Raw genomic sequence first — 16,799 nt, forward strand, 5'->3', positions numbered from 1 at the left:
GTGCCGTCATCACACCAGACATAGCAGCTGGACGCCAACACCCTCCACCTCCACTATCTCCCTCCGTCAGCCCGAACCCTCAAGGTGTAGGATGTCCCCCCCCCCCCCCCCCCTCCATGCTCCACCGTCAGCTCCCATTGCTGCTCTACACCCCCCTCCTCTGCGCTTTGTCATTTGAGAGCGCTGCTCAATTTTGGCCCTTGTTGCTGGAGAGAGTTGTTTTTTTTAGGGGAGGCCTGAGCTCCCTCCCAAGCCTACCCAGCAACATGGGGCCCCCGTTAGCATTGAGTCCTCAAGGCTTTCATAGCGGACCCTCATCACTGCAGTCCTACTCTCCTGAATGCCGGGGTAGAGATGTCATAAGCAAATCAGCGCAGCGCTACTTAGCCTAAAGTGACCTGCACACTGTTACCTCGCAGTCTCCACTGTGAACATGTATTACTTACTTTCACAACTACATTATTGAACAATTATTAAACGCTTTTTTAAAAGAAGTCAACCGTGGGCTTCCCTTTTTTTGGAGTAGAGTCTTCCATTCATCTGATCCATATCACTGAAATGATTTTATTGTTAATTCAAATAAGATGATGTTTTCCCTGTGGTTTGTTTGTCTGACTGTCAGCAGGGTAAAGGAAAATATTTTTGCCCGATTTTCATTTAGCTTTTAGCTTGGTGAAAATGTGTGGCCAGGAAAGATCCCATTACATTTTGGAGTGGAACACAATCACGAGGCAGATACACAAAGTCATCTATTCTATTGAAACAGCCTTGTAAGAGTTTTGGGCTCTCCAACCTCACTTAGTAGTTAAATAGTTTGTTTTTCTAACTTTGAATAAAGGAAATCAAGCCTAGGGTCAATGACTCAAAAACAACCAAATCAAGCCAAAATAATTTTCCACTCTGCTTTTGTTGATCTATGGAGTTGGCTAATTTGCTATGATGAAGAGCGCCAAGTGGATCAACACTATCATATCAAGTAGACTCATTATTTAATTGGATCTCAAAATGTATAATTGGGGCCTTTGTGTGCTTTGAAGGATGGCACCGTGCCTTTAGACTCTACTGTGTGAACATCAATTTGATTCAGTTGTTCTAACTTTTCTTTGTTATTTTGCAGCACAATAGTCCAGTAGGAAATGTGGACCTACAAGGAAGAACAGCTCTACATGATGCTGGTAAGACTCTACTCTGAAACTGAGTGAACTATAATTTACTCCACTCCTAACTCCACTCTTCAGTTTCTAACTCCACTCTTCAGTTTCTAACTCCACTCTTCAGTTTCTAACTTCACTCTTCTACAAATACTACTTTACTTTTCAATGCAGGTGCTCTGAAAAAAAGCAACGACAGCAAGACCCCCTTACAACATAATTTGTTATTGTAAGCCCCACGGATAAGCTAATGGATGTGCTTTTGAAATGACTAAGACTAAATTAGAGGGTGCATCTCAATATGCAGAACAGCCCTGAAGCAGTACGTGATGAGAGAGAGAGAGAGAGAGAGAGAGATACCTCTCCCTGTTGATTTTCAGTGGCTATTGTTAATGCACTTATTTATACATTAAAATATAATTATGGGCTTAAACCACAAACATTTATTGGGGTTGCTATGGCTCACTAATGGTAGCTAAAGCAGCCTCGTCCACCTCCCTGTCGCTGCCTATGTTGACCTCATTAACTACTTGACCCTATTTTTGACTTACCTTAGTAATGAATATTTAAAATCATTGAAAACCCAGACAGCTCTTCAACTACATGTTCAGTCCCTTAGCAGAGAGGATGTCATGCTCACATGGATGATAATATCTGCCAACTTACACAAAAGGTTCTGGTATAATATTGTGAAAATGTGCTTGTGATGCTTTTCACATTTTCAGCATATAAACCTGGTCCATGCTGTGGCTCGACCTGATAGATGGATGTATATTTCAGCGATAAATGTGATTGCAGTCGTTTTCACTCTTTTCCCCCACAGTCATGGCTGGCTGCTCCTCCAGTGTGAAACTACTCTGTGACAGCGGCGCTTCTGTGAATGCCACTGATTTTGTGAGAATTGATTTTATTTATTCTTACACTCCATTTCACCCAGTTTTCGTGGCCTCTTCTAAGATATTTTACCTGTTCAGTTATCATTGTAGAAAATAATATTGATCTTGATCTTCTCCTTAAAGGCTTTTACCTTTTCATGTAAGGTCAGTTAGAGAGGCACAAAAAGCTTTTCACTAAATACGAATTCAGTCAGCTCCAATGAGCACTCTCTATTGTGATCCTTTCTACAATTAGATTTTTTGAGTGGCACTGTCATACCTGTGATTTTCTGGATGGGTGTACATGTGTTCATTTCTGCGTGTGTATTTTGTTTTTCTCCAGGATGGAAGGACACCTCTGGTACTGGCAACCCAGATGTGTCATCCACGTATCTGTCATCTCCTGCTGGAGCGAGGGGCCGACTTCACCACCCGCGACAAACAGAACAAGTAAGAAAGCCCCCCCCCCCCCCCCCCCATGGTGTTGTTTGTCTCTGAAGGCTTTGCAAATGTCAATTTTAATAATCATTCCTGGAGAGTTCCCTGCAGTGACAATCTTTCAAACAATACAAACATTTACAAAGAGTCACACTATTTAGAGCCATTTCTATAGATTGGAGTACTGTCATGATTTCATACATTTTAAAACATATGAGTGCCTGAGCATGTCCTAAATGTATCATCAACAATGTGTATGGTATTGTTTCTCATCAGCTTTTTTAACACAAAAACTATTCTTAAAAAAGGAATTAGAAAGACAACTCCATGTGGGGACATACACAGGAAAAATAGGGCCCGGCTTTAAATAATTTAAACAAAATAAAAGGTGAATTGTTGTTTTTGCTACACACTTGTTCCATAGCTAGTTTGTGAATGTTTTTCCTCATGAACTCTGTTTGTTGACCCCCTCAGGACTGCGCTGATCCTGGGCTGTGAGTACAGCTGTAAGGATGCAGTGGAGGTGTTGCTGAAGAGCGGCTCTGACGTGAAGGCAGTCGACAGCTTAGGTCACGACGCTTTACACTACGCTCGAATCAGCAAGAACATGGAGCTTGTTGCGATGGTCAAAAGTTACCTGGACAAATCCACCAGAGGTCAGAGTCAGACAAAAAATAAGCAGTTTGTTTGAAACCATTTGCATGATTATAGCAAAAAACGATCAGACGTGTAGAGCAGAAAGGAAGGTTAACTTCTTAAATTGTAGCCTGTAGATAGGTAGCCCAGGAAGTGCTGTTTTGAAATCCACTGAAGTCGTAATTTTTAAACTAACCTCACCATTTGTTTAATAAAGATAATCTGTTATATTTTCTGTTTATAGTGAAAGGTGATTTTAGATGGAGAGCATAATATCTCCAGTGTTGTGCCTTAAAATTACACTTGTGGAAAGATGTGGAAACAATCATACATGCATGCAAAAACAGCTAATACCTTGAGGATGTTTAGCTTTTTAGGTAGTATTCCGAATGATTGTCTTTGCAGATTTTAAATATTGTCGCATTATTCTGAATGGGTTTTTATTTTCATGTCTCTATGTCTTTAGGTGTTTTCAACACTTTTCAGTTTTAATATCTCACAATATTTTGAGCCATAGGATTGACCTTTACAATCATTTCCTGTGACCATATTTTCTGATGCATTTTTTGCCTTCTTGTGTGCATTCCTTATTGTCACACTGCTCTGTAAACATACCTGTTTTTGTCCAATCTTGATAAAACGTAGGAGGAAGTCTGAACTTGCTGTTTTCTTGCTTTCTCCAGATAAGGAGGCTGCAAAGATGGAACAGTGGAAGCGACAGGTAAACCTGCAGCCTTACTGACGCACCATATCCATCAAACCTCTCCTTTATCAAAGATCAGCTTTTATTCTCTATGCTTTACATATTCTAATCTATAGGACTTAAATAATGTCTATGAAGCATGATGGGAATAGCAATAAACTGACGTCTTGTATTATCTCTTTTGTTAAAAGATGACAAAGGTCGGGGTTGCTTGCACCCAGAAGCCATTATTGACATTAACACTTTAGAATTCTTTCTTTCCGGCATTCAAATGCTTAGACTCCTGGCGCCTCAAGATTCTGTTTGTTCTTCCACTTTTTCCACATTTTATATAATGTTTTTTGTGGCAAATTTGTGAACATGTTATGTGTTCACTGCCGCCCAGGTATGTATGACTGCCATCTAGTGATTTAAAGTGAGAGTTGTTACTAAGGTGTGTAAAGCCTATGGTCATGTTATATCTTTAAAACATGGTCGTTAAAAAGATCCTGTCTCTTCCTCAGCATTCAGTGGAGAAATCAGAGGCAGCTGAGGTTAACCGAAGGGATCAGGTCATACATGTAAGTGCTGTATAACTTCAGCCTCCCAGCCTATTAATCACAATTACTCATTTATTTTGTAAGAATGAGTCATTAGGACATCAATGTCCATAAATAAGTGATTGATTTCTTATTTTTATGACAGTACGGTAATTGGATTTAGCTTGGTTCAAATGTGTATGGTTGTGTGTGTGTGTGTGTGTGTGTGTGTGTGTGTGTGTGTGTGTGTGTGTGTGTGTGTGTGTGTGTGTGTGTGTGTGTGTGTGTGTGTGTGTGTGTGTGTGTGTGTGTGTGTGTGTGTGTGTGTGTGTGGGGGTGGGGGTGTGTGGGGGTGTGTGTGTGTGTGTGTGTGTGTGGGGGTGTTTGTTCAGGACTTGGAGAGGCAGAACGAGGGCCTGCAGGAGAATCTCAGGAAATACCAGCAGGATCAGAGAGCCCTGCTGGATAAGGTCAACATGCTGCAGCAACAACTCACACAGGTGAAAAAACATGCATGTTTCTCATTTGAATACTGTTTATATCTGTGGGTGGGTAGATCTGAGGGTCCTAAACTAAAGGTCTAGTGAGATATAATCAAATATAACAATATAAAAGCTAAGAAATAGTCGTGCTCTCTTTATTTATTTTCCTCATCATACGTTTTAATCTCATGTGTTTCTTTTTCAGTGAGCATAATAGATTGCTCAGTAATAGCTGCCAGAATAATATCGAACAACATTCAATTGTATTGGAGTATTGTCGGTTACTCAATTGACTGTATTTACAATCTTTTTTTATTCATCTACAGGAAAAGGTCACTGTAGGAGACACTCAGAAAGAGGTATGAAGTAAATGATTTATTGGACATGGTTTGCCTCATTATCAATTGTTTTGTTCTCCTATTGTTTCCTTGGTTACATTTGTTTTAAAGAACCTTGATACACATTGTATTGAACGTGTCATTATTATTCAGCCGTAGCAGTCATTAGTGTGGTGTGGAGACAGTGTTAAGTTACCGTATGACCTCTGAGACCTAAACATAAGTGAGTGGTGCTATATCAACACAGAGCTGTTGGAAGTGAAGGAAAGAAAACGGGAGGTGTCACAGTTTGAATGCAACTCGATTGTTACTTAACTTAATAACATCTTACCAGGTCCACACATTCAGGATAGTAGAAAATAGTCTTCCTAAAACAAACTATAAATAAATGATGTTTTCGTCTGGAAGTAGGGCAAAAGAGCTTTAAAATCACAAAAACGTACGAACCTCTCACATATCTTTGTGCATACATATAATTCAGATGCATGCCCTTCTATATGTCATGAATAAGATCAATTGTTCCTGAACTGATGAATGATACATGACACAATGATAAGTAAATACAAGTTAATTTTATGCTTTTTTACTTATTTCGTAAAGCGTCATTTTGTGTGTTTGCCATCTCTCAATAATTCAATATAGTCATTTCTTGATGTGCTTTGTTTCTCCTTCCTCCTGGATCAGAAGGACCAGTTGAAAGTGCTACGTGGTACCAAAGAAAGAGAGGAAGGGGCTCGAGGCCCAGAAACGGTCAAAGTCCAGCTCCGGAGTACTTTGGTCAGCGAATTTATAAATGTGTATTCAGACTTAAAACACACTGTATGTTTGGTTTAGGTTCTAAAAAGGATAATGACTGTAGTTAACTAGACAGTAGATTTTAAAAAGAAAAGAAAAAATATACATAAAAAGTCTTACAAAATAATATCCGTCTAAAAAGCCCCAAACACTTGTATTGAGTATGTGTATCTGTTTGTTTCACAGGGAGATTACTCTGGACAGTCTGTCATCAAAGGTAAGCATTGAGAAACATTTGTTAAGATTATTTCAAAGTTCAGCTGCAGAGTATGAGGAGGTTTGAATGTTGTACCCTGTTGTCTTACAGGTAAAGAAAACATTTTGGTGAAAAAAGCTCAAAGCCTGGATTCTGATCAGGTACGTGTTTATCTGTGGAACAGTTCCACATGGCTTTCAAACGCTTAAAATGCAGTGTTGAGTTAGGACCTGCATACAAATGAAACTGCTTATACATTGTTCAGATCCTCATTGCCCGAGAGAATTCCAACTAAGAAGGCAAAGAAAGCTGAGGAACCTTTTTAACTTTTGAATGAAGGGGCTTAAATAAAAATGACTATTAATGCTGATTTAATATGTATTTCATCTTTCTCTGCAGATGCTCAAGAATGCTCCCATGGCGCGTTCGCTTTCCAGATCTTCAGAGAAGGGTCCGTCCACTGTGGGCTGGGCAGTCTCTGGGGAACTGGACGCACTCCTACAAGAACTTGATGAGGTCAAGAAGAGACAGCATGCTTCGGATGAAGATGCGGCACGGCTTCAATCCGCCCTGAACCGTAAAAACCGAGAGTGCCAGGAGCTGGTCCAGAGCCGAGACACCATCCAGAAACAGGCCGACCAGCAGGTCCAAGAGCTGGAGGACGCCCTGGGCGACGTCCAGAAGAGGATGCTGGACTCTGAGTGTAAGGTCAAACAGCTGCAAGCCCATGTAGTCGCTGTTAAGGAACACCTGGGGGGCCAGGGGGCCGAAGAGTTGCGCGCCCAGCTCCAGGACATCAAGGCCAAGTATGAAGGAGCTTCCGCCGAAGTGGGTCGCATTCGTAATCGCCTGAAACAGAGCGAGAAGGCCTTGGAGGAGTACAAGAGCAGCGAGAACCAGCTGGCAACAGAGGCAGAAAGTCTGAACCAAGATCTGCAGGCGCTGACTGCAGAAAGAGATGAACTAGCAGAAGCCTTTTTAGAAATGGAAACCAATTTGAAGGAGACCCTGGCTAAACAGGGCCACACGGTACCAGCTGAGAAGTTTGACAACATGAAGAACCTGCTGAGCAACGCAGTCGACGAGAAGGAACGGCAGATCGCCGAGCTGAGGGAGGACTACGATCGCGTGCTGGAGGAAGTGGCAGAGCTTCACCGAAAGCTGGATAGTCCTTCATCCCAGGGAGGAGCGGGGGCTGCTGAGGACCAGAAGAGGATCCTGAAGGCTCTCGAAGAGCAGAATGCTTCTCTGAAAAGGAAACTGGTGGACGTGACTACCAAGAGCCAGTCTCTCATTCAGGAGGTGGAGGAAAGTGAGGAGGAGAGGGATATACTACGAGAGCAGCTGGACGAGCTCAACAGCAGGATGGAGAGCGACTTCGTACCCATGACGATGCACGATGAAGCCCGGGGGAACATGGTGACAGCTTTGGAGGAGTTAGAGGACAAACTGGTAGAAGCCAGCGAACGTTACGGAAAAGCAGAGGCGCAAGTCCAGCAGCTTCAGAGCGAGAGGATAGCGCTGCAGGAGACAGCAGTGAGCAGTGTGCAGAGCGCCAGCGAGAGACACCAAGGGGAGATGGACGCTCTGAGGTCTCAGAACGCCGACATGATGAAGAAACTTGAAGCTTTGCAGAGCAGATGTGAAGACAGAGATAAAGAGTGTGTGCAGCTGAGCACGCAGAGCCAGACTCTGAAACAGAGCTTGGAGGGAGAGTACGTTCCCAGGCAGCAGCACGAGCAAGTGAAGATGGAGTTGAGCTCCACCTTGGAGAGAGCCAAAGCTGAGATATTGAAGTTGGAGACCAAGGGAAAAGAAAGTGCAGAAGAATTAAAGAATATGAAAGAAGGAAACGATAAGTCGAAACAGAAGTTGGACAAAGCCCTGTTGGAGATGAAAAAAGAATATATAAGTGTAAAAGAGCACAAAGCTATCGCAGACCAGCTGAATGCTGCAATTGTGGAGGCAGAGAACAAAGCTAACGAAGTGTCAGGGAGGTATGTGTCCGCTCAGGAGGAAACCATCAAGCTCACCCAAGAACTGGAGGCGCAGAAGAAAGAACTCGATACCATTCAGGAGGCTATTCTGTCAAAGTTCATCCCACTGACAGCGGCGGAGGAGAAGGAGCACTCTCACAGTGCCAAGGTGAAGGAGTTGACAGTGAAGCTGTTGGAAATAGAAGAGAAGTATAACAAGGAGAGGTCTGTCAATGAGGGCAACCAGCAGGACAAAGACAAACTAAAGGTTGAGAGTGAATCTGTCCAACAGAGACTCGACTCTGCCAGTGAAAAGCACAAGAATGTGGAGAAAGAGTTCAAGGGTCACATTGAGGAATTAACTCAGAAGTTGGCCAGCTTGGAGCAGCAGCACAAGGAGGCAACGCTTCAGAAGGCTGATCTTCAACAGCAGAAGGCCCTGAGCAAGGCTCAGATCCAGAACCTCCAGGAGCGTCTGAAAGCAGAGTTAACTCGGATAGCAACATACGACACAGAGCTTAAAGCCCTCCATGACGCCATGCAGCACGCGCAGGCCGACTGTAAGAAAGCCAGAGAGGCTCAGCAGGAGGAGGCGCAGAGGGTGGGCGCCTTGCAGAGAGAGGTTCAGGAACGCCGCGGGGATCAAGCGTCCCTGCTGCGTCATCAAGCCGAGGCCCAGGACGCCCTGCAGGCCGAGGTCACCCAGCTTCGATTGGCTCTCCGCGAAGAGGAGGAGAACAACGCCCAGAGAGCCGAAGATGTGTCCGCTCTGCAATCTGAGCTCCTGCAGGCCACTCAGGCTCTGGAGAATCACCGCTACAAAGAAGACCAAATAAAGCAGCTGAAGAAGGAGAAGCAGCAGCTGGAGGAGCAGGCCAACGCCCTGAGCAGCAAACTACTGAGCTCCACAGAGGGGGGAGACGAGGCGCGCAGGGAGGCCCAGCACGCCAGGGAGGGGGAGGGCAGGGCCCGCACAGAGATGGAGGAGGTCACGGAGAAGGGACGCGCCATCGAGAGGGAAGTGAGGGAGCTGAAGGAACGATACGAGGAGTCGCTCGGCACCATCTGTGATCTGAAGAAGAGGATTCAGACGTCAGCGCAGCAGACTGAAGCCAAAGACAGGAAGGTAGTAAACACCTGTCATAGTTTCATTTTTGTTATACTTTTTTTGCTGGATTATGTGTGTTTAACACGTTTAATGTACTATACTGTAGATAGAAAACAGGTTTCTTTGAAAGAAAATCTGTTTCTTTTTCCAGGCATATAACTCTTCTTTCAGTTTTGTTAAAGGTTCATAAAGTAATGTTGTAATATTTGTGTGTCAGATCACAGAGTTGCTGACAGATGTTGAGCGGTTGAAGCAGGCGCTGAACGGTCTGTCCCAGCTGGCAATCACAAGCAACGCGCCCAACAAGAGGCAGACGCAGCACATCGACACACTCCACGCCCAGATCAAGAACCTGCAGCAACAGCTGGCTGTGAGTGGACATATGGAAATCATGTTATCGTTGATATTCTCCTTTTTGTTTCATCGGATAAACTGCACAGCAACTCTCCTTGTGTTATCTACTTCAAACCATGAGTAATAAGTGAATTGGGCCCAGACATTTAGTAAATGTGCTGTTTAAGAAAGGTAGGGACCTTGCTTTAAAAACAACCATAAGTAGATAGATAGATATAAGTTTATTTTGCATTGTACCTATATAATGACAATAAAGAATTCTATTATATTCTACTTGATAGATCCACATTTGGGAAACTCTTTAGTTACAGAAGCAGTTTTTTTTTTTTTATTAAAATGCTGAAAATGCAATAGAGAATTAACAATTACAAATAATATTTAAATGAAAAATAGTATCTCAAATATAAACAATGTAAAATATTCTGGATGATAAAAAAATTCTCATAAAGGGCCAAAATACTACAGGAGCATAGACATACTAAGTGACTAACAGTGATCGCACCATGTATATCCCCTTTAGTTGATAAATACAGGGGAAATAAGGAGTCAACATCTCAGTTACTGTTGTTGATTTTTTTCCCAGCAAACATCATGACTAAATAAAAATAAAAATGGCAGTTCTTATCCTAACAGTTGGGTGTATCATATATAATAATGTGAAATTCAGTGACTGCACCAGGTCAGTATTAGCACCACTGTGCATTTGTTACTAACAATAACCTCTGTGTTGTCTTCTTCTCTTCCTCCTCTGCTCCATTAGGATGCTGAGAGGCAACACAGGGAGGTGGTTTCCATTTACAGGACGCATCTTCTCAGTGCAGCACAGGTAAGTTCATCTCATCGTCTTTATTGAAGAGCACATTTAACTGTGAACAGAAAATGAGGAGATTAATGATTTTAATTAAAAACGCTCTTGATTTCATAGAAGGTAGAATCATACATTTAGCTGTAACCCGCACTGTGTAGATCCATGGCCATTCCCTGCAACCCTTTTCTGATTTAATGAAGCAAACCTCCCTTCACTCACAGATGTTATTATGATGTTACTCGTAGTCATACATTTCTAACATCCTTATGGAAACAGAAAGTAATTGGGAGCTGCCACAACAGCATCTGCATGACTGTAGTTAGCATGCAGTCATCATTATTGAGGAGAAACAGAGGCTTGTGTGACAAACCGAAAGAAATGTATTTGAAACCCTGCCAGTTTTATTAAATCATGATTGTGTGTTTGTCAAAACCAACTTTTAGAGAAGCGTCAAAATCCAAAAGCAGGGGGTACTTTATCTGTTTACACTCAGTGAAATGTTGTGAAAGCCTGCTGATCATTTGAAAATGGATTCGGGAACATGTAATAATAACAACGCTAATGGTCCATCAAAACAGGGAACCTCAAAAAGGCTGCACAACACAATATGTACTCGGCCCAATTTATTCCATAATGTTAATGTGAGTTCACCGTGTCTCTCAGGAGCTGAAGCGTAATTGACAACAGAGCTTACAGAGGGAAATATCCGTGCAGATTGATCAGCTGAAGCTCTTTTCTGGCTCTTTTTTCCACGCAGGGCCAGATGGATGAAGACGTCCAAGCCGCCTTACTACAGATCATCCGCATGAGACAGGAGTTTGTGTGTTAAAGCTTCCTCCGACGAAACAAAACGCTGCCTTTGGACTCAAAACCATCATTCTCCCATCATCTTCCTCTGCTGAGCCCCCTGCTGAGCTCCCTGCTGTGGCCCCTGTGGGTGCCCAGTGTGTGTGTGTGCGTGTGCGTGTGTGTGTATGCGACTATGTGTTTGTCATCCGGCACAATTTCTCCAAACAGGCAATTTTTTGTGGTATCCCCTCTTTGGTTCCCAAACCTCCATTTTTAGGGTACAAATGAATAACTGTAGATTTTAGATACCGGTGTAGATACAGAGGTTGATCTCCAGTAGAAACTCAGAAAACTAAGCAAAGAAAAGGATTTTATCAATTTCAATTTCAATTACTCGTATTGATCATTACAGTATGTGAAAATGAGATTTCATACAATTCTTTCAGATCTATGATAAATTATAATACACACCTATGCATTTATATCAAGCTTCATATTCAGTGCTATGCAGCGTTAGTTCAAATGTAGGTCCCATTCTTAGATTACCCTGAAATGTAAAATGGACACGATCTCAAAGACCACTTTTCACATTCCCTCCGGACAGTCAGCTCTCATACGGTGCATCTGTGTTTTCTTCTTTCTGTTTGCTAACATCTTCAGGGTAGCTTCACAGGGTTTCAAGTCTGAACACTTACATATATGTTGCTTGCTATAATTGTTCTTTCTGTTCGTAAGGACACTAAAAAGTAGTGAACAAATTCCTTGTTGTGTTTCCTTGCTGAGCTGTAGGGACATCGCAACAAAACGAGTACATTTCGCAAAAACATCTCTGTTTTTTTAGAAGGTAGCTACTTGATTTGACTTCACAGAGTGGAATGTGTCCCCTCTGTCTTACATTCAAACAGCAGTATCAGGTGACCCCTGTATACCTGTTGTAGAGAGGAAGAAACAATTAACTGTTAAAGGCAGACTTGAAACAATGTAAACCTATTCTTTAAAGGCACAATGAGTAGTTGTGTTAGTTGCCAATGGTAAACACAACTAAATGAACATCAGCAGTTTTGAAACAAGCTTTGTCTGCTTGACATCTCACCTTGCTATATTTGTTGTTGTTTTTGGTGCCGTGTCCACCATTCTTGTAGCTTTCTCTTTAGCCAGTGCTTACGATCTTGCACTTTTATCAATTTGTTTTGTATAGAGATTGATATACAGGCAGAGGGCTGCAGTGTCTGCAGTTACAGACATGCCACAAATATTATACAAATATCGAAAGGGATTTCTATTTCTATACATAGTTTCTTCTAAAACCTACTCATTGTGCCTTTGACCTTGTTCATGTCAGCTTGTTCTTGCGACCTTTGCTTCTTTCTTTGTTCATATTGTTGGTGGTTATCATCTCCACCAGGTCCAAACTAGCAGACACATTTTCAGAAAAAATCCAAAGACCTTAATCTAAAACTACTCGCCATTTTATTTAATGGCAGATATAGTTATGTGACAGATTTGGGAGTCATGTCACGCATACAGTCTGCTTTATTCAGTCTGGACATGCTTTGTGCTGTATTTGACTCATAGAGAGGAGATCTTTTGCTGTGTCCTACCGTTTGCAGTGGCACGTCGTCCTTTTGTTGGAACCAGAGTGTCCTCTAGTGGAGAGACTTGGCAGGCCAAGTTGATAGAAATTGTAATAGTCAGTGTGGCCTAGGGGTAGGCAGCTGTTGTTGTTGGATGCTGTGATATCTGCATTACATTGGGAAATGTCAGAATAGAATTTGAACTGTGAATTGGTACTCTACATTTTCAGAGTTAAAATGACTAATAGCTGTTGATTTGCATTATTGGTTGTACACAAAACTACTTTCCAAAGACAGCAAATGTCCCGGCTTGATAAAAATTGTGATTTCTGAAGCGGTGAACTCGTCTAGAGCAACTCTGCGTACCCCTGAGCAGCTCTGTGTGAATCTTGATGGTGTCGTGTAGTGGTGTTGTGATTGTTGAGCGAGTCTCTTATGCCTTTACACTGATATATTTTTCATAGCTTTGTACTACTCTAATTACTGTACTACAGTGTGACAATTCTGTTATTCAGCAGGTCTGGAAGTAGAACGACAAGTTCCCTTTATTTATGTGGATAGACAAACACCTTAACGGTTAGTTTTTGTAAGCACTCCTGTCTTTACCTCCCGGTTAAAACACTACCAACTAATAATTCTCGCTCTCTTTTTTTATATTTTGGCCAAAATCTCAGTTTAAACCAACAGATAGTTTAGAAAATACCTTTTGCATTTTGTTATGCAGATGATAGGATTAACACTTACTGTATTCCCTCTACTGTTAACATAGTCTATTTAAATTCAATCAATGTAAATCTCTGAATAAATACACTGTACTCCAATCTGTTTTAATAGGTTGACAATAATTCTTTTGTTTGTGAATCAGTAATACAAAATCAATAAAAGTGCCTAACATAGAAACTACTTTTTTGTTCAGTGTGTTTTGTCATTAAAGAACTTCAAGCATTTTTGAGTCCAGACGGAAATACCTCGACAAATGTTTGATGAATTGCCATGAATGTTTGCACGTATATTCATGCTCCCCAAAGGATGAATCCTTCTGACTCTGGTGACTTCCTGATCCCTAGTGCCACAAACAGGCAAATGTTTTACTTACTGCTTTCAATAAGATCAATTTCTATTTTATGGGGTGGCACATTTAGTACAGACATTCATGGTTCCCACACAGCGCATTTTAATGCCTTCAGTGGCTTTTCATTTTAAGCACCACCATCTGGTTAAATCATCAATTGGTCCTACACTTTTTTCTACACCGACGAAAATACCTGATGTAAGATAAGATAAGATAATAAATATTTTATTGATTTCAATTTGGGGAATGCTTGCGTTGCAGCAGCATAAAAAGACAAGGCATTGTACATTAGAGAAATTCAAAGACTAGAAATAAACAATCCAAAATGTAAACATCTCAAAAAGAAATAAAATAGCATTAAAAAAAGTAGAAAAATATACATGTTGAGATACAAATGTACAGTAACAAAATATAAAGCAGGATATTATATATACTGTATATGTACACACATTAAGTGAGTAAGGAATGGAATATCAAATATGAAATTGAATATAAGTGTAAAATGTACATATACATGTAAATCTGACCTCTCAATCAGCCTCAGTTGATTTTTGTGTTTAGTGCCAAGTAGAGCATTTGTTTTCCGGACTGTCAATCAAATCTGATCACCCACTCAACCTGATGGAGCATTGTGTGGGGTTTGTTTTTCTGCACTTGATGCTCATTGAATATTGAATGTTCCGTGTTATGAATATTTGATGTGACAGAGAAATACCAAGTGTTCAGGGGCTTTAAGCGGTACAGTAAATGTTTGCGGTTAGCTCCACACGCCTTTTCTCCCCTTGTGAGAAGCGCTCGGTTCATGTGGTTTCACTCTGAGTACAATCAACCCAGGAATGAGAGCGAGTAGCTCTCTGGCACACAGCGCTCACTTTTATCTTTGAGCCTCTATTGATTTCTCTTTTTTTCTCATCACAAGATTTATTTTTCATTAAAGCTCTTTCCAATGGGATGATGAGAACTGAGGTCAGGCCTATTTCAGTTATCTCATTTCAGATACATTCTCTGCATACACAGTCGGCACTGGGGGATTTTCCATTCAAAGAAAGCACTGTGTGGTTAAATTGGCCTGAAAATAATCAAGGTTACTAATTAAGCCCAAAGGAGAACTTTATCCCTTTTACAATCCTCTGTTCACACAAACACAACATGCGCACACTCTAATTGATACAAGACTTGTCCTGGGTTTGATTTCTTCAGAAAAGCTTGTTGGTTTCAAGTGGCAGCCCTCCCTCATCTCCTCCCTCCTCCCTCCTCCCTCCTCCCTCCTCCTTCCTTGGTTTTATGATTCTCTTTTCTGCGGTCTGCACTGAATAAGCTGTTCTCAGCAATTATGGCAAATACAATTCAATCTGTTGCTAGATCTCTCTTTAATCTCATTTCCAGGCTCCTAATCAGTCCCATACATCCACTTGCGGCCCTTTGGTTTACCACTGTTGCCCCTTCACCGACCGCAAAGGATCCCGTTTTTATAAAAGATTCTTCATCCAGAGAAGGATCAGAGACTTTATTTATGTTGGAGTAAGCCCCGGCCGTACACCGCATGCCTCTGGAGTGGTGAGCTGGCTGAGGAGGCAGGCGGGCGGTTAATAGACATCAGATACACGCTCACATGTTTGCTTCCTGTCCCACGAGCTGTCACGAACGTTTGTTATCTCACACAGCAGTCGGCCACCTCTCCCTGGAGAAATCCCCTCACACTGTATCACAGAAACTGAGGGGCCTTTTTGTGTTTTACAGGAAATGTGATCACTTTTGTTTTGAATACCTAACACATGAAATAGCTTTCAAGCAGAGATGAGGTCTGTTAAACTAACTTTTTCAAACTCTACACTAACAGATTTCTTTTTTTCATTCTTAAACTTCTTCAGCCTCAGCCACAGTTTCCTTTCTTAAAACTATATTTCAATTCTGCACCTCCCTCTGGACAAAAGCCTTCATAAAACGTTTTCAGTAGTGCTCCTCAACACCTGTAAACAGAGTCTGATGTGTAAAATCAGTAAAGTGCACCCAGCACACTATTGATGATGATGATGATGATGATGATGATGTTTCATCATAGCACTAGGACTTTTATATTGAAATAAGGGCCTTTACAATATCAGATATTCAGGAAATGATTAACATGGCTGAATAATTCTCACTAATGATATTATTGCGTTATCTATATCCAGCCAAACTATGGACGACGGACAACATTTATTTGTCACCACAGATGCAAAAAAGGAATTTCTACATGCCTTGAGTCGTTGTAAACCTCCAACATTTGAAATTGTATGCGTTTTGTGTCAATTTACCCATTTCATTTAGGAGAATGCACTTGTGAGCACCACAGGAAATTGCACTTCAAATTCCAAAAGGTTCCCAGTATAACGAGGCTTGTCCTATCTTTTATTTGTGTTTCCCTCCTCTCCCGCTGCTTCCTTTCTGCTGTTTCACCTTTCTGTCTGTCATCCTTCCTTCCTGGTTAATTCCACAGGTCAGTTCAGTCGAGAGGTCTGCGCCATATTTGTCTCCCTGGTGTAATTGCTAACTATTTCTCTGTCACTAATAGGCCATAACTCAGGCAGTGCCGTTGAGGCTGCACTGGGGGCAGCGTACACGAGGCCAGGGGCCCCTCTCTTTTTTTCATTAGTCCCCTAAGGAATCGGACTTCTCTTGGCTCCAGGCCGAGACAGGCAAGGCCCCTTTAATGTTTTTGCAGAGCTCCAAAGCACTTTGTTGCCTCAATAAAGTTCATTTATGGGATAATAAGGCTCTGGAGGACACATGGTGCTGATTTGAGTTGAATGGTTTCAGCATGGCTCACATTCCCAAAAGTAAGCTCCTTCTCCTCCATCTCTTTCTTTTGTTTCATCTTGTTTCTTTTTCTTTCCACACTTCTCACCTTTCTCTCGCTCCTCACCTCACGTCCTGCTCTTTATCCGCCGTCATTTATTATTCCTCTGTCTAACATTTTGGCTGTGTCACTGTCTGATCCTGGGTT

General features: G+C 41.8%; 1 protein-coding gene across 7 annotated transcripts in view; it reads left to right on the forward strand.

Annotated features, from left to right (window-relative positions):
- uacab (uveal autoantigen with coiled-coil domains and ankyrin repeats b) overlaps positions 1 to 13,644 on the forward strand; it is a 48,325-nt gene extending 34,681 nt beyond the window's left edge. For 5 of the 7 annotated variants that reach the window (XM_079663452.1, XM_079663451.1, XM_079663449.1 and 2 more), the window contains 15 exons: positions 1,118 to 1,175; positions 1,975 to 2,045; positions 2,370 to 2,476; positions 2,939 to 3,120; positions 3,784 to 3,821; positions 4,307 to 4,363; positions 4,714 to 4,821; positions 5,130 to 5,162; positions 5,826 to 5,918; positions 6,123 to 6,153; positions 6,244 to 6,293; positions 6,532 to 9,234; positions 9,434 to 9,586; positions 10,331 to 10,396; positions 11,136 to 13,644. In XM_079663452.1, the coding sequence (XP_079519578.1) occupies positions 1,118 to 1,175; positions 1,975 to 2,045; positions 2,370 to 2,476; positions 2,939 to 3,120; positions 3,784 to 3,821; positions 4,307 to 4,363; positions 4,714 to 4,821; positions 5,130 to 5,162; positions 5,826 to 5,918; positions 6,123 to 6,153; positions 6,244 to 6,293; positions 6,532 to 9,234; positions 9,434 to 9,586; positions 10,331 to 10,396; positions 11,136 to 11,207 (3,822 nt within the window). In that variant the 3' untranslated portion in view covers positions 11,208 to 13,644. The remainder of the gene's footprint in view (positions 1 to 1,117; positions 1,176 to 1,974; positions 2,046 to 2,369; positions 2,477 to 2,938; positions 3,121 to 3,783; positions 3,822 to 4,306; positions 4,364 to 4,713; positions 4,822 to 5,129; positions 5,163 to 5,825; positions 5,919 to 6,122; positions 6,154 to 6,243; positions 6,294 to 6,531; positions 9,235 to 9,433; positions 9,587 to 10,330; positions 10,397 to 11,135) is intronic. The other 2 variants (XM_079663453.1, XM_079663450.1) reach the window with 1 other exon arrangement.
- Positions 13,645 to 16,799: the final 3,155 nt, after the last annotated feature.

The sequence above is a fragment of the Notothenia rossii genome (genome assembly GCF_949606895.1).
Source record: "Notothenia rossii genome assembly, chromosome: 2".
NCBI classification, from domain to species: Eukaryota; Metazoa; Chordata; class Actinopteri; order Perciformes; family Nototheniidae; genus Notothenia; species Notothenia rossii.